Source organism: Helicoverpa armigera, chromosome 2 (assembly GCF_030705265.1).
Source record: "Helicoverpa armigera isolate CAAS_96S chromosome 2, ASM3070526v1, whole genome shotgun sequence".
In the NCBI taxonomy this organism is placed as follows: domain Eukaryota; kingdom Metazoa; phylum Arthropoda; class Insecta; order Lepidoptera; family Noctuidae; genus Helicoverpa; species Helicoverpa armigera.
The window spans coordinates 2,676,453-2,697,472 of NC_087121.1; the positions used below are offsets into that span (position 1 = coordinate 2,676,453).

At 35.5% G+C, this 21,020-nt stretch overlaps 1 protein-coding gene across 1 annotated transcript; it reads right to left on the reverse strand.

Annotated features, from left to right (window-relative positions):
- Positions 1 to 946: 946 nt before the first annotated feature.
- On the reverse strand, positions 947 to 20,750 carry LOC110372026 (probable aconitate hydratase, mitochondrial). Its single transcript, XM_021328534.3, has 16 exons — positions 20,523 to 20,750; positions 20,129 to 20,209; positions 19,849 to 19,992; positions 18,963 to 19,154; positions 18,239 to 18,425; positions 17,279 to 17,365; positions 10,363 to 10,541; positions 9,004 to 9,126; positions 8,335 to 8,532; positions 7,445 to 7,564; positions 6,849 to 7,029; positions 6,031 to 6,180; positions 5,363 to 5,564; positions 4,697 to 4,915; positions 4,200 to 4,329; positions 947 to 1,849 (listed from the first exon to the last, which is right to left on the reverse strand). The coding sequence occupies exons 1-16, from the start codon at positions 20,553 to 20,555 to the stop codon at positions 1,709 to 1,711; spliced, it is 2,367 nt and encodes a 788-aa protein (XP_021184209.2). The 5' UTR covers positions 20,556 to 20,750; the 3' UTR covers positions 947 to 1,708.
- Positions 20,751 to 21,020: the final 270 nt, after the last annotated feature.

Here is a 21,020-nt window from a genome sequence, read left to right on the forward strand (position 1 = left end):
CTAGAGAATCTCATCTTTCTGTGCTCAGGGCCCAAAGATTATATTTAGAGCATATAGTATAGATTGTGTTTGGTCAGACCTATATTTACTTTCATCTTTGCCATTGCCGCTATTGAAAGAAAATGCTTGCCAAGAAAATCATACTCGGCTGCTAATCACTGAAAGCAAATAATTAATCTAGGTAAAGGTTTGTACCTAGTGTTTTTTATAAGAAATCAACCTTGTACCCCTAGTAGTACACGACTTTCGAACGAGCGGTCGGAATAGGGAAAGCTTGGCCGGAGCTTTAGAATTCAAAAGGCAAAGAAAAGAACATTGATAAGTATTATCTATACTCTATAGTTTTCCTCTATCCCTACGAAGTCTTGAGTTTAGCCCAAAGAAAGGGTAAGTATGATGAGAGAAAGGTATGCACACTGTACTCCCACTTTCTGAGGGTACCAATTTCCCGCACGCTGATAAAGACCTTTATGTTATTCTGGTGTAAAAGCTTCTGTCAACTTTCATCAAAATCCGTCCAGCCGTTTGAGCGTGAAGAAGTAATAAGACACAAAACTAACGCCTTTACAACATTAGTGTGATATGGTTTGATGAGATAGCTCAACGCCTGGATAATTCCATACAGTCGGAAAACTGTCTTCCGCAGTTTCAGTGGAGCCATGAATTCTTTCACATACGGTAGAGCGTATGTATCATCATCAAACATAGATACGGTAGATTTTCAAAGAAAATTATGTTTCCATGCAAGTTCCTAATGCAAAAAACTGAGACACTATTTGCTGCGAAGCGATTTCATGCGGTCTTTCACATGAAAACCGTATCACCCAGAATAGCAGGTTTGGTTTGATAAATCTTCGACCAAAATAAAACCGTGGGGACACGGCCACTGGAAATGTCACATGACTAGTGGGAAACTATTAGGTGAAGGGTAAAATCAAAAGACAAATAAAGTAATAAGTAACGTATATTTTTCAAGTTTGGTAAATATGTACATAAATTAATATAAAATCATTTGACTTGATGATTTGTACTACAGCTAGATTTTAAGATTCATCACCGCCGTGACTAAGTATTGTCTGAATAATGAAAAAATGCGCTAAAAGTATACATTGAACTACGTGGTAACAGCTTACTTGCACCGGGTATAAAGGCAAAAAGTGATAACCCTAACATTACATTAATTATATTCATATGAATAAGGCCGAGTCTACATGTTTCAGAGAACAGACTCCATCAGTAATGCATCGTCGTTGATATGATCACATAGTTCCGCGGTCTGTTGTAGGGATGATCGATATTTATCGACTTTAGCTGAACTTCATTATAGTAAAAACTTCAATTTCATTTCTATACAACGGTTACATAGTATTCACCGATCAATCATAATAATTTACGTTTCACATGATTATAATATTACTCAGGTAAGGTATGGCGATGATGACAGCGCCTACAAAATGAATACATAAAATTTCCCTAACTTCAATTAATACGAATTAATACTAAAATCGATATCAATTATTGGATAAAATCGTTCATTCCTACTCGAAAGGTGGCACGAATGCAAAGGACCGACGTACTGCATACATTAAATGAATGCAGTTTGAAGATTTTTTTTTAATTTTGGCTCAATGTTGCTACACTCTAAATTTACCCTACTTTTAGGCTCGGGGGTCCAGTGCAAGATGATTGTAATCTAGGGAGAGTGCGTTCACTTTCCAGCAGCGATTTCCTTCATCCTGTTGAGCGCGGAGCCAGCCCTGAACCAGGCGATCTGTTGATCGTTCAGTGAGTGGTTGAGCTGGATGCGTTCCGATTTGCCGTCTTTGTGCTTGATCTCGCATTCGACAGGCTGGAAATAATAACAAGTTGGATTAGATGTTATGTTCTAAAATCGCTGTTAATTCTATGTACATTAATATTTTTAACACATTTGAATATACTAATCATAGTTTGCACTATTACAGTCTTTAGTGCACATTCGTTATCAGAAAATGGACACGTGAGGTGGTAATATCTGCGACTTGTTTTTCGATACGTTCCACGAGTTTGCAGTTATCTTCGGTGGCATATGCACATACATACTGTATCAATAGATAATATGACACGATTTTACCAAGTCTATAAATTAAGGAGGACCAATAAAATTCGGCCTCTTAATGCAGTTGAAATGCTGACATATAAAATTATGGTTATAGATGTAGGTTAGGGTGTCCCAAGACATAAGGGGGAATTTTTTTTTCTCGAATTCAAATACGCATACCCTCTAATTTTTTTCGGTTTGACCTCATTATCTCCTATAATAAATATTATCTCGATCAGACAGTGGTAACCCGTGCCGACTTAATGCCAAAGTTTCACATGAAAATTTGTACTGACTTACTATGGAGAAATTTAGATCTTAATTATTATTACTAAAAATAAACCTTGAATAGATCCAAATAATGTTTTATCTTCTCATATACATTGAAAAATAATATCCTTGTTAAAATTTTCATTTTAAAGTAGTTTTTTTTTACAGTCAGGATAAATTTTCCGATGTTCTAGGACTGTACCTAACAATAATTGTTTTTGTTCCTCATCTACTGTGATTAATCAATAAAAGTCTTGCATGAACTTCACCGATCTTTCGGCCACATCGTTCACTAACTCTCAGTGCTGAAACTTTGGCTTTTTGATACGAAGCATTATTTGACTAGAAGGTAGGACACATTCATGTAGAAAACTGTCATTATATTTTAAGGCGATCGATCAAAGAACTCGCTTTTTGCTGAAATGAAGTTAGAGGTGATTTTGTCATACAACGTACCGTAAAGATCTTCTTTTGAAAAAAAAAATTCACCAAAGACAAAATAACCCCTGAAAAACGATACATCTAATCGTTTTTCAAGAGTTATTTTCCTTTGCTCCTCTGAGGCAGGCGCTTTCTGTAACTAACTGTAGGCCGGCTGCTCTCCTGGCTGTCATTTGACATCTTGGACAGTCGTTTCGCGTAGTCAGAAGCCAATAAGTCTGACACTAATCTTATCAAAGGGATATTGGGTTGCTGGGTAACTGGGTTGAGAAGTCAGATAGGCAGTCGCTCCTTGTAAAACTCTAGTACTCAGCTGAATCCGGCAAGACTGAAAGCCGACCCCAACATAGTTGGGATAAGGCTCGGGACATGATGATTTATTCTTATTAATCAAAATCAAATAAATTACATATCTAAGTTGCTGAAAAAGTCGTGATAGCGTTGCTTAAAAACGTCTTGTGTCTTTTGTCCCTCCAAACTTGATACAAGGTGACGAGTTTCGTCACACAATTAGGCAAAGATTTAGTTGGAATACGCGCCTTTTCCCAGTAGATAATATAATGCATTCGCGACTAGTAAGATTTACGTTATCATTCACAATTAAATTAATTTCCCGAATATCACAACATAGTATACAACAAAGTCGCTTTTTCTGTCCCCGTGTCCCGTTGTAAGCTTACCTAATTCTTCAAAACTACGCAACCGATTTTCATGCGGTTTTCTCTAATAGATAGAGTGATTAAAGAGGAAGGTTTACATGTATAATAACACACATTAAATAGTGCAGAAATACTGTTATTCCGTGCGAAGCCGGAGCGGGTCGCTAGTTGTACTATGAAACTGCCAGAACTTGTCCATTAGACGGAAGTTTTGAGCCCGTCATTTGATGCTTTAGGTCCCCTAATTAAAAATATACTCTTTTATAACTGCTTAAGTCTAGTGACATGTTGGCTGTTTGAAAACAATGATTCGATCACTAAATAACAAGAAATCACAAGCACATCGACGAGTTAGATCGCGTTAGTCTTAGAGAGCAAGTATGACATACATTCAAATGTAAGTCGGCACGGGTTACCGTGGTCCTACTACCATAAAATTTTATTTTTAATAGTTTTGGACCAAAAGGAAAAAAATAGGAGGGTATGCGTTAAAAAAAAATGACTTTGATTTTTTTGGGACACCCTAATGTAGGTACATCAAAATTAAACGAGTTCTTTATAAATCGTGGCAGACAAAACCCGTCAACAATTAGAACCAGTTTAGTATTGTTCTTGCCAAACTTAATGGCGGTTAGAAACGAATTTCTAAGTAACCTAGAGCACCTATTCACCTAAAAAGCCAGAATTATGTAGGTCACGAATTAAGCTACCAAGTACTACAAGGACCAAATGCTTTGGTCCATGCTCACCTTGCCAGGCGCGAGGTCCTTGAGTCCGAGCAGCGAGATCTTGTCGTCGGGCTTGATCTTGTCGTAGTCGGACGCGTTGGCGAACGTCAGCGGCAGCATACCTTGCTTCTTCAGGTTAGTCTCGTGAATCCTACGGGTTATTAAGTAAGATTTTAGATAATATTGGTAAGTTATTCTTTCCTTATGCTAACGATAAGGTAATGTTAAATACATCTCTTAGATAATTCTTATTAAAATTGGATTTTAAGGGTTAATAGCAACATGACTTTTAAAAGTAAATTACTTTTTTTATCACACATTTCGATGATTGCACCCTATCTTTATAATCTGTAATTTAATAAGTACAAGCCGTCCATTTCCCTTGCAGTTCAACATAAACTAACATAACATTATCAACACACTAATCAGATATTTTTATTAGTATCCCATAATTTTTGATACCAACCTACTCTGGATGTAATTTGTCTAAAAGGTTATTTATTTATTTGTAGACTTACCTAGCGAATGACTTGACAATGATAGCCCTGCCGCCGAGATGGCGGGGCTCGAGCGCGGCGTGCTCGCGGGAGGAGCCCTCGCCGTAGTTCTCGTCGCCCACCACCACCCACTTGATGTTGGCGGCCTTGTAGGCGCGGGCGGTCGCCGGCACGGCGCCCCACTCGCCTGTCTTCTGGTTGCGGACCTTGTTCAGCTCGCCGTTTTCCGCGTTTGTGGCGCTATGGGTGGGAAAGGTATGTTATTTTAAATAATAATTTAAAATATTGATTACATGAAGAAAGCTTGGATCAGAAGATATGAAAGAAAAAGTTTTAAAGATCAAGTTAGGTAATTGATATTATGTGCTGCGTTTTATTTATGAATTTTTATATGTCCGCTTTCTTATTTCTTTTATTTATATTCGTTAATTATTTTTCACATTAGTGGCACATCCTTATCATATAAAAGATCTTTTACTTCTTTTAGTTACACATAACTCAAGAACTATATAGATTTGACTAAAGTAGGGGAAACGTAGTCTAGCACTAAGAGACAAGTATAAAGTACTTTTTATCCCAAAGGAGTTCCTCGGATAAGCTCGAGTGAAACAGCTGGTATTTCAAATATTTTAACACCAATGTTCACCATTCTATACTCACTTAAAGGCAACTGATCTCAATACTCACGTGATAAACATATTATTGGAGATGTTATCCAGATGTCCTCTGTACTTGAGCCAGGGTCCGGCGGCGGAGATGTGGTCGGTGGTGCACTTGCCTTTCACCTTGATGAGGATAGTCATGTCGGTGAGGTCCTTGCCGTCCCACTTGTCGAAGGGAGCCAGGAGTTGCAGGCGGTCCGATGATGGGGACACGTCTACTTGCACCTCTGTGGAGAAATGGGAAGTTTTAGATGCTTATTAAGATGGGAAATTAAAGTAAGTGTGTAACATATGCCAGTTCTTCTCCATAAGAAGCTTCTTTTGAAATGGGCGACTAGAAACCAACTTATTTATATATTTCAAGGCCTTAATGAAATACATGATTTCACTTTGACCTGTTATTTTTTACTACTAAAAGAATGCATCAAAAGACAGTAAAAGCATTTAAAATATACAAGACATAACTTTGACACTCAAAAACTTACACCTTTATTCTGTTCCTTGTGAATTTCCCACCATACCAATCTAATCTATTTCTTCCCACCGTCAACAAAAAAAGGGTCGTACGTAGCCATGTTTTTAATATGTATTTGAAAACTTTACGGTCTTAAAATATTTATATTTTTTTATATGGATAATAAACTGTATAAATTGCCTGGTCAATGTATGATATAATAATGATGCTTTACTTACTAGAGCCATCGCTGGGAGGGTGCTGGTACGTGTCCTGGCCGGGGTCGAAACCGCGGGAGGGCAGCTCGTCCGCGAAGGGGTCCGATAGCTTGAACTTCTTGCCGTCCTTGCCTTCTAGCTCGTCCTTCAGGGGGTTGAAGTCCAGGCGACCTAAGGGAGTAATAGTTTTGGTATTATGTTATGACGATAAATTGCAAAAAAGAAATGAAAAATGCTGAAAATGTTCCGTTGGCTGTCCTATTTTTTTCTCATTATTAAATGTACAAAAATTACATCTCTGTATAAATTAAATATACAAAACTGAAAAGTAACCAGGTTGAAATGAGGACAAAATAATATTTTCTTGTTTTGGCAATTGTTTGTTTATCCTTTTGATTTTCCTCAATTGTCTGCCCGATTAGGTCGAATAGAATTAATCTTAAGACAAAAATGCCCCAAATCAAAATCAAAAATTGTTTATTCAAAGTAGGCTGAAAAACAGCACTTTTCAAGCGTCAGAATTACACGGGGCGGCCTCAAAAGCCCCAAGGCTAGGTGAAGGCTAGGTCAATGCTGAATATCCTAACTAATATTATAAATACGAAAATCCTTTCTTCACGCCTAAACTGCAGAACTGATTTGTTTGAAATTTGGTACAGACATATTTTGGAACTTGAGAAAGGACATAGGATAGTTTTTATTACAAAAAAATAGAAAAATAAATTTATTCCGGACGTATAGCGCCATCTATTGGTCAAACCTAAATTCTGCCGAAAGTCACTATTCCACGCGAACAAAGACGCGGGCAAAAGCTAGTTTACATATAAAATATAGTTTACCAGCAAGAGACAAAGCAGTAACGAGCTCAGGGCTGGTGACGAAGCAGTGAGTGGCGGGGTTGGCGTCGTTCCTTCCCGTGAAGTTCCTGTTGTACGAGGTGACGATGGTGTTCTTCTCGCCCTTCTTCACGTCTTTGCGGTCCCACTGGCCGATGCAGGGGCCGCACGCGTTGGCTAGCACCTGTGTGGAAATATGAGAATTGAGAAATTTTACCTTTTTGGATGTTGGTTAAAAAGTAAATAAGGAAGTTTGGGTAATTTTCACTATGTTATATGAACATTATTTAATAATTTATGTTTTTTAAGGAAATTCTATCTTGAAAGTATAGTTCATTCATACTAAAGCGGCTATACGATAGTCAAAATTTAAAATAAATCATGAAATTACAAAGACATATAAATATGTATAGTTGAAATGCACTTGTTCTAAGAAATAATGTAACATTTTTAAATTCAACTCCACATTTGTTATTTTCTAGAGTAGGGAATTTTTATCTACATAGCAATTTAAAGTTATTTCAAAAGACAAAGCCAACAGAATTCCACTTTACCAAATCCTTTAAAAAATATTCTAGAATGTTCCAGAAAGTACTCACAGTGCCTCCGAATTCGCGGAGTGTAGCGGCGATTCCGTCGCGTTCGATGGTGGCGCGGATCTGTTCCGATCCGGGAGTCACATTGAACGGGATCTTGGACTTCACTCCGTGTTTCAGGGCCTGAGCAAAACAAAAAATATTTTATTTAATAAATGAGAAGTTACAAAAAGGGTAAAAAACAGGTACATATAGATCATTCATAAAATAAATAATGAATATATAAATAGGTTTGTATAAACTATCACGTTATTTATTACACTTTTGCAGAAAACAAACTGAAAATGGTTACATGCTGATGCTAATTATTACCTAGCTTAGCCTAGCTTGGAGTAGTTTTGTAAATACACAGAAATAAGAAAAAAATAGATATTTTTTATTTACAAAAAATGCTGTTGTATATGTACCTAACTTCAATAGCGCGTCAGTAACGAAAATTATATGATAACAAATCTGTTCTTAGAAAAAGATAAAACAGCAATTATTTATATCAATGACTTCTGACATGACCGTAAATAAATGCGTAAAAATTATCTAGCGGAATCCGGTTTGTTATCAGTAACTAACTTATTAATAACTAGCAGTCTCGGACATTCCGAAGAAGTAGTTCCGTTTTCACAACTAAACAAAAATTATCCTTTTAGTAAAAAATAATATTTTCTAATTTCTACTACTCTACCGAAAATGGAAAATATCTCTTTAAAAAAAGTTACACTAAATATTAGTGTAACTAAAAACTAAAAGTGTGTGTAGTGTGTTTAAAGGCGAAGGTTTTTCAGAGTGTGTGAACGGCTAATCGGATTTTCATGAAACTTGGCAGTAACGTAGCTTATAAATCAGAATAACAAATAGGCTATCATATTCACACCTCAAGAACTACGCAAGGACCTTACCTCCTTAGCAATATTGGCACAGCGGCCCATATCTTCATAAGACGAGTTGGTGCAAGACCCGATGAGACCGACACGAATGTCGACGGGCCAGCTGTTCTTCTTGGCGATGTCTCCGAGCTTGCTGATGGGGTTCGCTAGATCCGGAGTGAAGGGACCGTTCACGTGGGGTTCCAGTTTTGAGAGGTCGATTTCGATCACCTGGGCAAGTAAAAAAGTATTTAGATGAAAGAAATTTTTTTAAATAGTTGCTAGGTTGGTTATCTGTGCGAGTGAAAAAAAAAATCAGTTCTTTATAAAACTATCTTGTAATGTAAGGTGGTCGTTTTTGATGATCTTTCAAATCTTTAGTTGTTGGTAATGGGTAATGATAAATATAATTTAGGGAGAGCAAAACAATTAAGAAACACATTCAATCAAAAAATGTATAAATAAATGGCTTTTCTTATGTCTGTATAGTCTATAGGCTTCGTAACATGCAAAATTAAAACTGTTTTACTTTAATTGAAACAAAGAGCTTTACCCAGTTAACATGAAGGTTAAAAGAGAAAGACTGGAAGCCGACCCCAACATAGTGGGGAAAAGGCTTGGGAAATTTAATTAAGGTTCCAATTTATTTAAATGTTCAAATAGTCATATTATGCAATGTCAAAGTAAATTGAGCTCTATTACCTGGTCGTAAGGTGCCTTAGAGTCGGGCGTCAACAGGTGCTTGTACTTGTTAGCGAAGCCGGCGATCTCACCGCGGCCGGTGGACTTCAGGTAGGCTTCCATACGGCTGTTGTAGGGGAACACCTGTACAAATAGATATTATGTAACTATTGTATATTGTAGTTGTCTTTGAAAAGTCTCAAGTGTTATTTGATTTGATCAATAAAGTCTTGCTACTAATATATTTATAATTTCTTCTTAAAAGTCAAAGGTTTTTATTTCACACTAGCGAGCCACCCCAGCTTCGCTCGGGGTAAAAGTATTTCCCACTATTTAATGTACTTATGTTATTATACATATAAACCTTCCTCTTTAATCACTCTATCCATTGAAATAAACCGCATCAAAATCCGATGCGTAGTTTTGAAGATTTAGGCGTACAAAGGGACATAGGGACAGAAAAAGCGACTTTGTTTCGTACTATGTAGTGATAGACCTATTACAGGTGCGCCAAGCTCCGGCCAAGTTCCGTGTCTTATCGAGTGAGCTGCAAGTTTAACCACCTGAAAAGACTTGTGTCAGAATTTTCTCAAATCTGCGTGACGGCTTCTGTCGAGAATCTTCATTGTAAAAACGGTTAAACATTTTCCCTTATACATACAAATTATGGGTGCGTTCACCTAGTATACTTAGCGTACATAACACTATCCCATAAACATTTAGGTTGCTTAAAATCCAATATAAAATAAATAATTGAATAATTGTTTTTATTGATTTCAGAAAAAAGATTAGTTTACTAATGCTGGACTGGACAGTCACAGCAAAATACAGAACTTTCACGTGACTTCTAGATCAATACAAATCCGTATTATGTTTTCCAATAGAAGATTCTATTGAGTCTAGACATGTGTTTAGATGAGTAACACCTCGTTTAGATAATAATACGGTAGATAAATAGCTGCCCTTGAACTTAGATTGTGCGTATCGGCTGACCTAGACTGCGTGTGGAAATTAATAGATGTGCAGCCCTGAACAAAGTGCAATAGACCTCATACAGAATATTATACAGTTGCGTTGCATTTATTTATTCACGTGAGTATGAATAAACGAGGAATGGCATAAAGGCACATTTTTTTTCCAAAGTTGTAAACCAAAGCTGTTCTTGGAAATGAAATGCTCAAATTAACTTAAAACAAAACTGTTGTCTAGCCCTTATTAGTGGATTGTTAAATATTTTTAAACGATTTGCCTTCACCATTCAGAAAATCTAGTGTCATCATTTTCAGTATCCAAATCACATTCTGTCAACTTAAAATTCACAAACAACACCCAGAACATTGTCTTCTATAATTTATTTTATTTTTTTAATAATATACTCACACTAGTAGTAGCTCCGATCTCAGCACCCATGTTGCAGATGGTAGCCATACCGGTACACGAGATGGAGTCGACTCCAGGGCCGAAGTACTCGACGATGGCGCCAGTGCCTCCCTTCACGGTCAGGATACCGGCCACCTTGAGGATCACGTCCTTGGGGCTCGTCCAGCCCTTCATTTGTCCTGGTAGAGAGTTTTATGTTAGTATCTGGCAGTAAAGGTTTGGTAGGAAGTTATTTTTAGACGTAATACAGATCTTGGTTTATTGAATTTAGATGATAAAATAATAATTATTATAATTGTCTGCGCATATTATCATGAGTGAATATTGCAATCATTCTGAAAGATGGCATTAAAAATTATTATTTTCAGAAAAAATAATAATATTGGAAGTGCGAAAGTTTTTGAATACTTTCTTTAACCATTTTTTTATTTAATCACTTAACATTTTTATACTTCTTGGATTTTCTCTCTTATCTGTTTCTTTATTATCACCAATGGTAGAGATTGTATTGTATACGATTAAAAAATCAGGTAATTCCCCTGATGCAATTACGTATGGATTTTTTTTTACATGTTGAATCTTGTTTTAGCGATTTGATTTCTTTAAATATGATAACATAATGGGACAAGGCACTAACGCCCTTCCTGTTCTCACTGATTCGATTAACAAGAACGTATCAAGTGGAAGTCCACATTTACGCAGAAATGAAAGGGATATGTTATTTCCTGTTCAGAGAAGTCATGAATGCTTGAGCACAGGATTGTTTACCGCTGTTTTGTATGACAGGAAAAAACATTTTCTTTCTTGAAATTCCTCCGTTATTGGTAGGCTACCAAAACTTTAACTTAAGACGAGCTCTCTGGGGCTGCTGGATTGTTCGAAAGTTACCGCGGCCCTGGTACATAAAAGGCCTACGACGGAACACGACGGTTTTTAGTCAATAAGAGTCTGAAAAAAAGACAAGCTCTCTATCTTCTTCTAAGCGAGTCGATGGCAATAGAACCTAAATTTTTACCAGATATTTCGTCATGCAAACGAAATTTTTAATGGCGGCATTTAGCTCTCTCACTTTGCAGGTGTCGGGGCACATTGGACCACTTGAAGGTGGCGCACTAAGTATTTGTGGTAACAACTTGTATGCTTTTCATTTTGCGAAGGCAAGAAAACTGAACCCTTAAGTTCTGGTCATTAATAATGATGAAAGGTGACGCATTTAGTTCTTAGATGAATCAAAGAGTGCAATGAAGGACAAATTTTGTTTGTTTATTATTGTCAAAAACATTTCTTATAGCATGCGAAGTTCCTTTGTGTAGTATCTATATGGGAGAAATGCCGGCTCTCTTTGCCAAGTTCAAATGCCAGGTAAAAATAATTATGGCGAATTTAGAATCGAGTAAAGTTCGCAGCTATTGCGATCTTTATTACAACTTTATTTTTAATTAGGGATTGGTTTCTTTATATAAAAAAAAATTCTTCTTTATCAAGGTATTATTTCAAACAGCTGTTGTTTGTGATTTCATATATGTACTAACGTAGAATATTTTGTGCTAGATATTTGCAGTTTAAAACATCGTCACATTGTTTGTTTCCGTGACGTCAAGATTATTGTCGCTTCCACGCGAAGTAGGCTGATAATATCATAAGTAAATATTATTTATGTAACATTTATTTAGAGTAAATCCTTTTAAGACAGCCTTTTTGGAGCAAATAGGGTGATATCATAGAGGAAATATTTTACTTATTTTTATGTTTTGTATACAAAAGCAGGAACTGTATATTTTGTTTCTTGAAAGGTAATTTTAATTTATTAGTATTTGTATTAATCGCATAAAATCAATATTGCTATAAATATAATTATTAATTATAAGGTAGACAAATGAAGTGAATCAATTGCTTAATGATTGCACCTAAAAAGTTTAATTTTATCATTATTTTATCTTGGGCATAGATAACAGAATGTCGCATTGTTTGTTTTGTAAATACCTGCACTTCACAGGAAATCTCTCGTGTATGATACAAGTCAACATTTTGAAATAAGTCTCCTTTTTTACCATCGTAGGTCACAAAGTTTCAATTCGCCTGTATAAGGCTCAAGACTCCACTAAAGTGGAGCGTAGGAGTTTTTAAACAACCAATAATATTTTTGCCCTCAATGGAAACCACTGAGTGTCAATTTCAAATATCATTACTTTACCATCTACGGTACAATCACTACAATAATACTAATCATTAGGTACTACTGTAAAGTGTACATCGACCTTTCACATAATACCTACAACCATAAACAACAAGAATACCCAATAAATACTGCTTACAAGAAACAAAAACCTACTCATTAACATAGTCGTACATTGAACGGTGCGACCACGTGATGCGGCGAACAATTTGTATCAATTGCTTGTGTACTGCGCAGTCTAGAACTCTTGTTATATCTATAGGTAGCTAGATATATTCCTTGTGTAACAGTAGGTCATGTGGAAGAGTGAAGACTGTCCAAGATATTTTGTTTAAGACATATAAGAGTACCTATAGGCAGAAAGTCTCTCTAACTCCTCGCCTATCACAGGCATTCTTGAAGATGAAAGTTTTTTTTTTACATATTTTTTTCATGAGAGACTTAAGATTTTTGCGATACCAGAACAGAAAATGGTGATCAAAACTATAGTGTATATTTCATATTTCGTGTAAGGTTAGACAACTTCAGAATGTGTTAATTGAGTTAACACTGAGAACCGGATACATCTCAATTTAGGAAATATGCCTGTTTGTGTTTTAATTCCGATTTCTGATAAAATTATCAACAGCACGTTGCTTATGTTAAGTATAATTTTGTACACATACTGTATATCTGAATAAGTATTTAAAATCAATGCCAAAGTATTCAACGTATTTTATACTATACTTAATTATGTACCTACAGCCTTGGCCAAAAGTATTGAGCACCCATGACATCTTTCAGTTTTATGCGGAGTATCAAACCGAAATAAAATAAAACATTTTTTTTATTTGTAATTTACTATTTATTTATTGAAAATTAATATTTTGTGGCTCCACCCTTTGCCTTAATTACAGCAGATTTTTTTTTTGGTAAACAGCTAACAAGATTTTTACAGTCTTCAGCAGTAATCGCGTTCTATTCTAGGCGCAGGTAGCGTTTCAATTCTTCTCTGTTGTTAATTGTGTGGCGCCTAACTCGACGCTTTAATAAACCCCATAAATGTTCTATGGGGTTCAGATCTGGCGACTGGGCAGGCCAGTCAAGAAGCTCTATGCTATTTTCCCGAAACCAAGTCATAGTGCGGGCAGATTTGTGGCAAGGCGCGTTATCCTGCTGGCATTTATCACTATCCATGTTCGTGTCACCGAAAAGTTTCGTGAATGAAGGCAGCAACGCAGTTTCTAGCAGATTTATGTACTTAGAAGAGTCTATGCGGCCCTCACACACTAACAATTCGCCAACTCCAGAATCGGTCATGCAACCCCAGACCATTATACTGCCGCCGCCGTGTTTTACGGTTGGGACCACACACTCTGGCTTAAATTCTTCGCCCACCCGGCGACGCATAAAGGTCACACCAGGTGTACCAAAAATCTGCAATAAAGAGAAAAATATTGAGTTCCGGAAATAAAAAGAACTTCCTCTATGCGTTTAGAATTTAAACCATTTCATATTATTTTGTGAGGGCATTAAATTGACTTACTCACCTCAATGTTTCATTCGTCTGACCACACAACATTTGACCAATCTTCTACGGTGAAAGTTCGGTGTTGTAAGGCTCATTTGTACCGAGCTTTTTTGTTGCTCTCGGAGAGCCATGGCTTCTTCCTAGCTTTACAGCCTTTCAGACCAGCTTCCTGAAGCCTTCTACGAGTAGTTCGAGCAGAAATTGTTTTCTTCATTTGTTCTGAAAACTCAGCAACGAGCTCTGAAGATGTTTTTTTCCTATTTCTTAATGACTCTCTCAGTAACTGACGATCCTGACGGCCTATGGTGATGCGTTTGCGCCCGGTTCTCGGTCTATTTTGATGTGATCCGGTATCGGAGAATCGCTGAATAGCATAATGCACGGATCGGCGCGAACATTTCACAGTTTTGGAAATCTCTTCTTGTGATTTCCCTTGCTCGTGCAGAAGCTGTATCTGCACTCGTTATTGTAAAGAAAGTTCGTTTCATTTTGGCATATCGCAACTATAACACTTAAAACTTTGAAATAAAATACCAAAGGCGCACTAGATCACTGGATGTTGTCTCAACGAGCGATGGTAGCGAACTAGAAAATAAATTCAAAAATTGTAAAAGACACATTTTCTTGCACCCATTTGTTTTATTCTCAGCTGCGGCATAAGTCATTGTTTTAAAATCTTTATAGATAACCGATAAAAGAATACTTCAACGATAGATTCGGGTTTCTCCCATAATTACCGTGATCTAGCGAAATTTGTAAGGTGCTCAATACTTTTGGCCAAGGCTGTATATCTTCGTAGTACCATATCATCGCTTAATTTTCGCGTGACCTGAGCCTATGCACCAAAAATTATCAAAATGGACGTCAATCGAGGCAATAAACGTATTGCATTATCAGTAATATATAACGTCATTGAATTCTTGTGTTTTATAAACAAAACTACACTACACGCCCACGATTTAAAATTAAAACTAAAATAAATATCTATGTGGTTCCGTACAAAAATAAAAATACATTTTAAAGTTCTAAAAATAAATCATAACTATTTTACTTTTACTGAGTTTAACAATTACATTTTAATATTATATCTATGTTTCTGTCTTATAAATAAAAAAATAAAAAACTAAAACATATAAGTAGGTAGTAATACTAATAAAAACAGAAACAAAACTCCTACTATTTGAACATCTCACCGAACTTTTTCACATGCGGATCGAAAGACACCAGCATATGGCAGGGTTTTGACAGACTACCTGTAATAAACGTTTCTAAAACTGAACAAAAAAGAAATAAAAAAAGAAGAAAAATAAATAAAATGGGCTCTTGATCCGTAACTTTGTTACTGTAGTAACTATTTATACTTTTCATCATCATTATCCTGCCCTTACCTTAATTTTATTTTTAGTCGGGCAGGATAATTTAATCGGTCAACTTAATTTTCTATGGTACTAAAATATATAGATTGATATGCTCATCAGTATTAACATAAATATCGTAGTTGTCTGACAAGATCTAGTCAACGCAATTCCGTAATCGTGCCAAACCAGTTATTTCAATAAAATTGACTTAAATTACCATCAGGAAGCTATTTCGCATGATTAATTATTTAATATTTTTTTCAAAAAAGTTCACCATAAACTTGTATTGTATAGCGTCAATCCTACATATAGATACACCAATACAAATTAGGCGTTTTCATATTAAATGCTGCAAAAAAAATATCAAAAAATATAATACGAAAAATAAAATTCATATCACACCCGTGGATCCCTAGAAAGTTCTTTCGCCCACTTCGTATTGACATTGGCAGGTTGGCGCCCCGCCACGCGAGACTGACCAATCTATTTATATTACACACACACATGCATAACATATGTTTCAGTGTGCGCACTACTTTTTCAGTGCAACAAAACTATGAGAATTGGTCTTCATTAAACATTGATAAGTTTGTATAAACAATTGTATTTTTAAAGTACAGTCAAGCACAATCATTTTAAATATCAACTAAACAGTATGTTTTCGATAGCTTTTCGACATTTCAGATATAATATTTGTTCTACTTAATATTCTCGAGTTATTTTTATTTTGTTTCGTGTTGAAACTGTTAATTCACTCTTGTCATTGATTGTTCTTTTTTAATAACACTGAAGATTTAGATAGGGTACATATGACGTATGAATTGTGCAATGTTTACAGTTTACATAACTTTATTTTCAAACGGATACCGCAATCAGAACAATGATTTACTTTGTTTGCTGACTGTACCTAACTTGTCCAATTCATAAGGTCAAATTGATAACAGAAGGAATCTGCAATTTTTTAAGATATCTTTGAATCTATAAATACAATTGTTTTTTTAATAACAAGATGCCAAGGAGTTATTATTATTTAAATAAAAATATTCAAGCAATAAAATATGGCTAGACTTTAGCCACGAAGAAACAAGCATATATTAGCTTAAATTAACACTTTATTCTACATACCAATAAAGTATAAGATTTTTACAGCGCGTTGAACCATTTGCCTATACCGATGGTCGAACCATTTTCAGTTGTCAAATTGACGATTTGACCAATGGACCGCCTAAGGAAACGGCTAGTTATAGTAAGATGGTGCAATTCACCCTTAATTTTAGGAAAAATCGATATACTCATAACCTTCGTTAGTCTGTTTGTCACAAGTACAGTACCTACGTATAATGTCGTAAATAATAACGAGCTATTATTCTTCATTATGAACGCAGTACTATTAAGTTTCGTTTACAAGGTGACTTGAACGAGACAGTTTAATAGTGCCATGTTAATGCGCTAGGAATTAGTTTACATAATGTTCTTGTTATGTATAATAACTATGTATTGTTGGCGGGCGAGTTTCAATATCTTATAGGAAGTTACTAAAGAAATCGTTTTTTGTTAAGTTTTCGCAGAAGTGAAAGGCGAAAACTTTTTCCTGTTACTTATTTTGTACAAAAAGGTGTAACTACCCGTTGTTATTTTTTATTTCGTCTCATTTTGAATTATCTAAATATTTGGCAAATGCTTTCTTATTTCGATAACAATGTCTCTTACAGACCAATTCTTTCGTGATATTTTTCCACGTTGAATACAGTAAAACTAGCATTTTTCAACTGTAACATTCGCCTAACAAGACAACAAATTGCCTTGTCACAATATTAATATACTTAACCATGTACATGTTATTACTAGAACATAAATAAATAGTAGACTTACCGGTAAGCTTAACACCAATAACTTTAGGGCACTTCAGTTCCCATGGAATGCTGGCCATTACGTCTACTGCATCAGCGCCACCAACACCTGAGCAAAAGATAATAAGGTTTTACGTATGAAGGTTGTACATGCTTTTATGAAGACAAAATGTAGAAATAAAGGTTGTAGAGGTTCAAAATGACGATAAGTAGATATATTATTAGCTTCATTCATGACCCTTGGGAACTACTTCGCGCATCCGGTTTAAAAAGCCTTCTTCAATACAGGAGCTATTTAACCCGCCAAAAATTTGTCAATTTGGCCCTTTAGTTAATGAAATTAGCTCTTCAGCTTATATAAAAAAAAATTGTAGATGGAGAAATCGTTTTACTATAGTAAACGATAAGCATTCAAGTTCTTAAATTTCAGAATGTATGTAGCACGTTTTAAAAGCATTTACAACACATTTTCAGTATTATCTTTCATTGAATAAAATCACATTTCTCTCAAAGGAATATCTACTCGAAACAAGGTAAAGTCTGTTATCTGAAAATGTTAATATCTGGAAGCAAATCTATGAAGTGTTATCATTATCATGTAATATGTAACCACATTTATGCAACAGATTTCAGTTTTTGATCTTAACATTTATAATACACTATTCTCATCATTTTCAGTAAATGGTTGTAGAGAAGAATGCAAACTTCTCTTCTATTGGGTGCTTAATTGTAAGAGAAAAAGAGATACATATTTTGTATCTGTAATGTTTGACATTCGACAAGTCATATTTTGTAGCCTAGTTTGAAAAAAATAGAGTATGATTTTAATCAGTGAGCCCTTTATCGTAAGTTCTGTAATTTGTAAGTTTGTTAATAGGAAAGATATATACATATGTATATTATGTATTAAATATTCCAGACACATAACAAAATAGGATTTAAAACTTTTTTAGTAGCATTTTTATCACATTTTTTGACTTACCGATGCAGAGTCCACCGAGTCCACCACCGTTGGGTGTGTGGGAGTCAGTTCCGATCATCAAGAGACCAGGGAAGGCGTAGTTCTCCAGGATGATCTGATGGATGATACCGGAGCCGGGCTTCCAGAAACCGACGCCATACTTGGCTCCAGCAGTCTCCAAGAACTTGTATACTTCTTTGTTGATGTCCTACAGATTTTTAGGGGATAAGTACAGAGGTAGTAAAAGATTTGAATGTTGTGGAGTTTCTTTCAGCTCTTTAAACTTGTGTTTCAACATGACTTGATTAACAGGATTATTATACTATGCTAGTAGGGTACTTCAATATATTCTATTGAAGCTAAACTTTTTTTCATCATGCCATGTAATTTTGAGAACAATAAAATAATAAATAGTGCATCAAGTGAGAATAAAATCTTACAAACGCTTGATAACATTGTAAGTATTAATTGAGTAGTACACCAATTTGGGTCACATAAAAAATATCTTGCACTGAGTACACATTATTTATATGGCTTTTGACCTGTGATATGAACATATCATTTTGTAGATCATAGTAAAAAATATTTATAAACATTTGTATTGGATGCACACAAATTCATACTTAGAACATTAATGCTTAAAATCAAAAATATACACCTACATAGTAAAAGACCAGCTTTTCAACTTATTGTATTTGAGTGATAACAGATATGTACATATAACTATGACTATTTCAATTCTTACCTTAGCTCTCGCCAAGTCCTTGTCACCGCCGATCTGAGCTTCAATCAAGTGATCACAGTGGATGGTGGAAGGTACAGCCACACGGGGCAGACCGGAGGAGATGAACTGCAACATAGCCATCTGGGCGGTGGCATCCTGCATAGCAACCCTGTCGGGCCGCAGGCGAAGGTAGCTGGTTCCACGCTCAATTTCCTAGGGAAGAAATTATTTGTTATGTGGAATGTTCTAGAATAAATCGGAGACGATTGTTGATTTTGGTGAGAATTGATGATTGTTAAAAAGAAATATTAAATAAGCACCATAACAGAGGTATTATCTAGATGTTTGTGATAATAAATAGATAAAGAATGAATAAATAAAAAAAACAACTGTCTCAATTTGTAATATTAGCCTCTGAATCTTTCAAGTGTTCAAAACTGATGAAAGTTTATTGTTTTTTTCTATGCTTGTTTAGCATTGCTATTAGACATTAATTAAAAGATTAAATTTTTTGTTACTGCATTTACAAAATGACACTATTCAAAATATTTTTCATGAACATGATAATGTAATCCTTAGAAGCTATATTATTTACTGTATTGATATTCTGCCTATTGCTTTTGATAAGAATTAATCCCAAACAAAGCATTGTTTACAAACTTTATAGTTTTTACATTTATTATTTATTGAGGAAAACCTATTTGATGACCAGCTATTAATTTACGAATTCGCACTTTGATTTTCTTAAACAAATTAAGAGGATAAAGTCTCAATATTATTTAAAATGCAACAGTTGTTCCAAACTTTAAAGGAGTTTACCTTGAAAAAGGTCATATACATTTCTTCTCCTTTTGAGTTCCAAGTTTTCCTCAGAATATTAAATGAGTATTATATAATGGTCTCTTACCTGTCCCTTAGGGTCATCCAGATGAGAATACAGCACCTTCTCAGACAAGGTCATGTCGCGACCTAACCTCTTCTTCACAACTTCCAAGTTTTGGGACAACTTGTCGTACGGCAGCGGGACCTTGTCGAACTTCGACATCGCGACCTACAACACACCATAACACTTAGAACCCCAACTTTGAGCCCTAATCACAAATTTCCACAGTTACATCGATTACATAACATCATCTTATTATCACTGAAAACACTGGAAATAACACTTTTTGGCGGTTTCTACGTACTTGGGCCGCCGCAGCGGCGAGTGGGGACACGCTGAAGCATCTTTGTTGGATTTCCAAGAGCACCACCCGTGTCCTGGATCCCTGGGTAACAAAGTTACGGCGTCAATAAAAACCATATAAAAACAGTACATTGTATTCAGGGGCTGTTGCCAATATTCTGCTAGTAACTTAAATCTTAATAAATTGTATAATCATAACCCCGGTTGACCTCATATGGTTTATTTTACGTGACCTGACCTATCCATTCATGATGGTTTATCGGGATTTCTTAATCGGTCACATTTGTGATAGTAGCGTAAACAAATGTGGAATTAATTGTATAAACACATTAATATTGGGTATTTGTCGAGTAAGTATCCAAAACGTGGAATCACTAAAATATGAACGAACTTACCTGGCCATGCAAAACTCTCATACAGTGAGCCATGGTTCCCGGACTTCACAGAATTTTAAAAAGTTTGAAAACAACAGTCTAATAAAATAAGTTACGGCACCATGGATTTTGTGGAATAAATAGCCAGATAAATGGATCGATAAAGACTACTAAAATCACACTCTTCACCACTGCGTTCGCAGGATTGGCAGTTTTTTGTTCTGCACACGGATTTTGACGTTGGTTCTTTAAGTTGCTATGTCAGAAAAACGTTTTTGGTAGGTGGGTAAATAAATCATTGAATTTTTTTCCACATTTCGTCATTAGTTAAGAACTTAAGACCGTGAGTACCATAACGGTTTCAATTAAATAATTTTCAAAAATTCCTACTTTACATAACGGATTTTTTTTGACTCGAAAAATACTAGAAATAAATGATTTCTGTTTGGTTTTTAATTAAGGTAAATTATTTTTTTGCAAGTGAGCATACCTTCTACGTTCCATTCTACTTTTGCTGTT

What these genes read in the sequence shown, in the direction of transcription:
- LOC110372026 (XM_021328534.3), bottom strand. Translation starts at nt 20,555, where the DNA reads ATGGCTCACTGTATGAGAGTTTTGCATGGCCAG. An exon ending in AGGACTTGGCGAGAGCTAAG is followed by an intron (nt 18,426 to 18,962) that starts GTAAGAATTGAA and finishes AAAAATCTGTAG; the next exon opens with GACATCAACAAAGAAGTATA. An exon ending in TATTGGTGTTAAGCTTACCG is followed by an intron (nt 10,542 to 17,278) that starts GTAAGTCTACTA and finishes ACTCTCTACCAG; the next exon opens with GACAAATGAAGGGCTGGACG.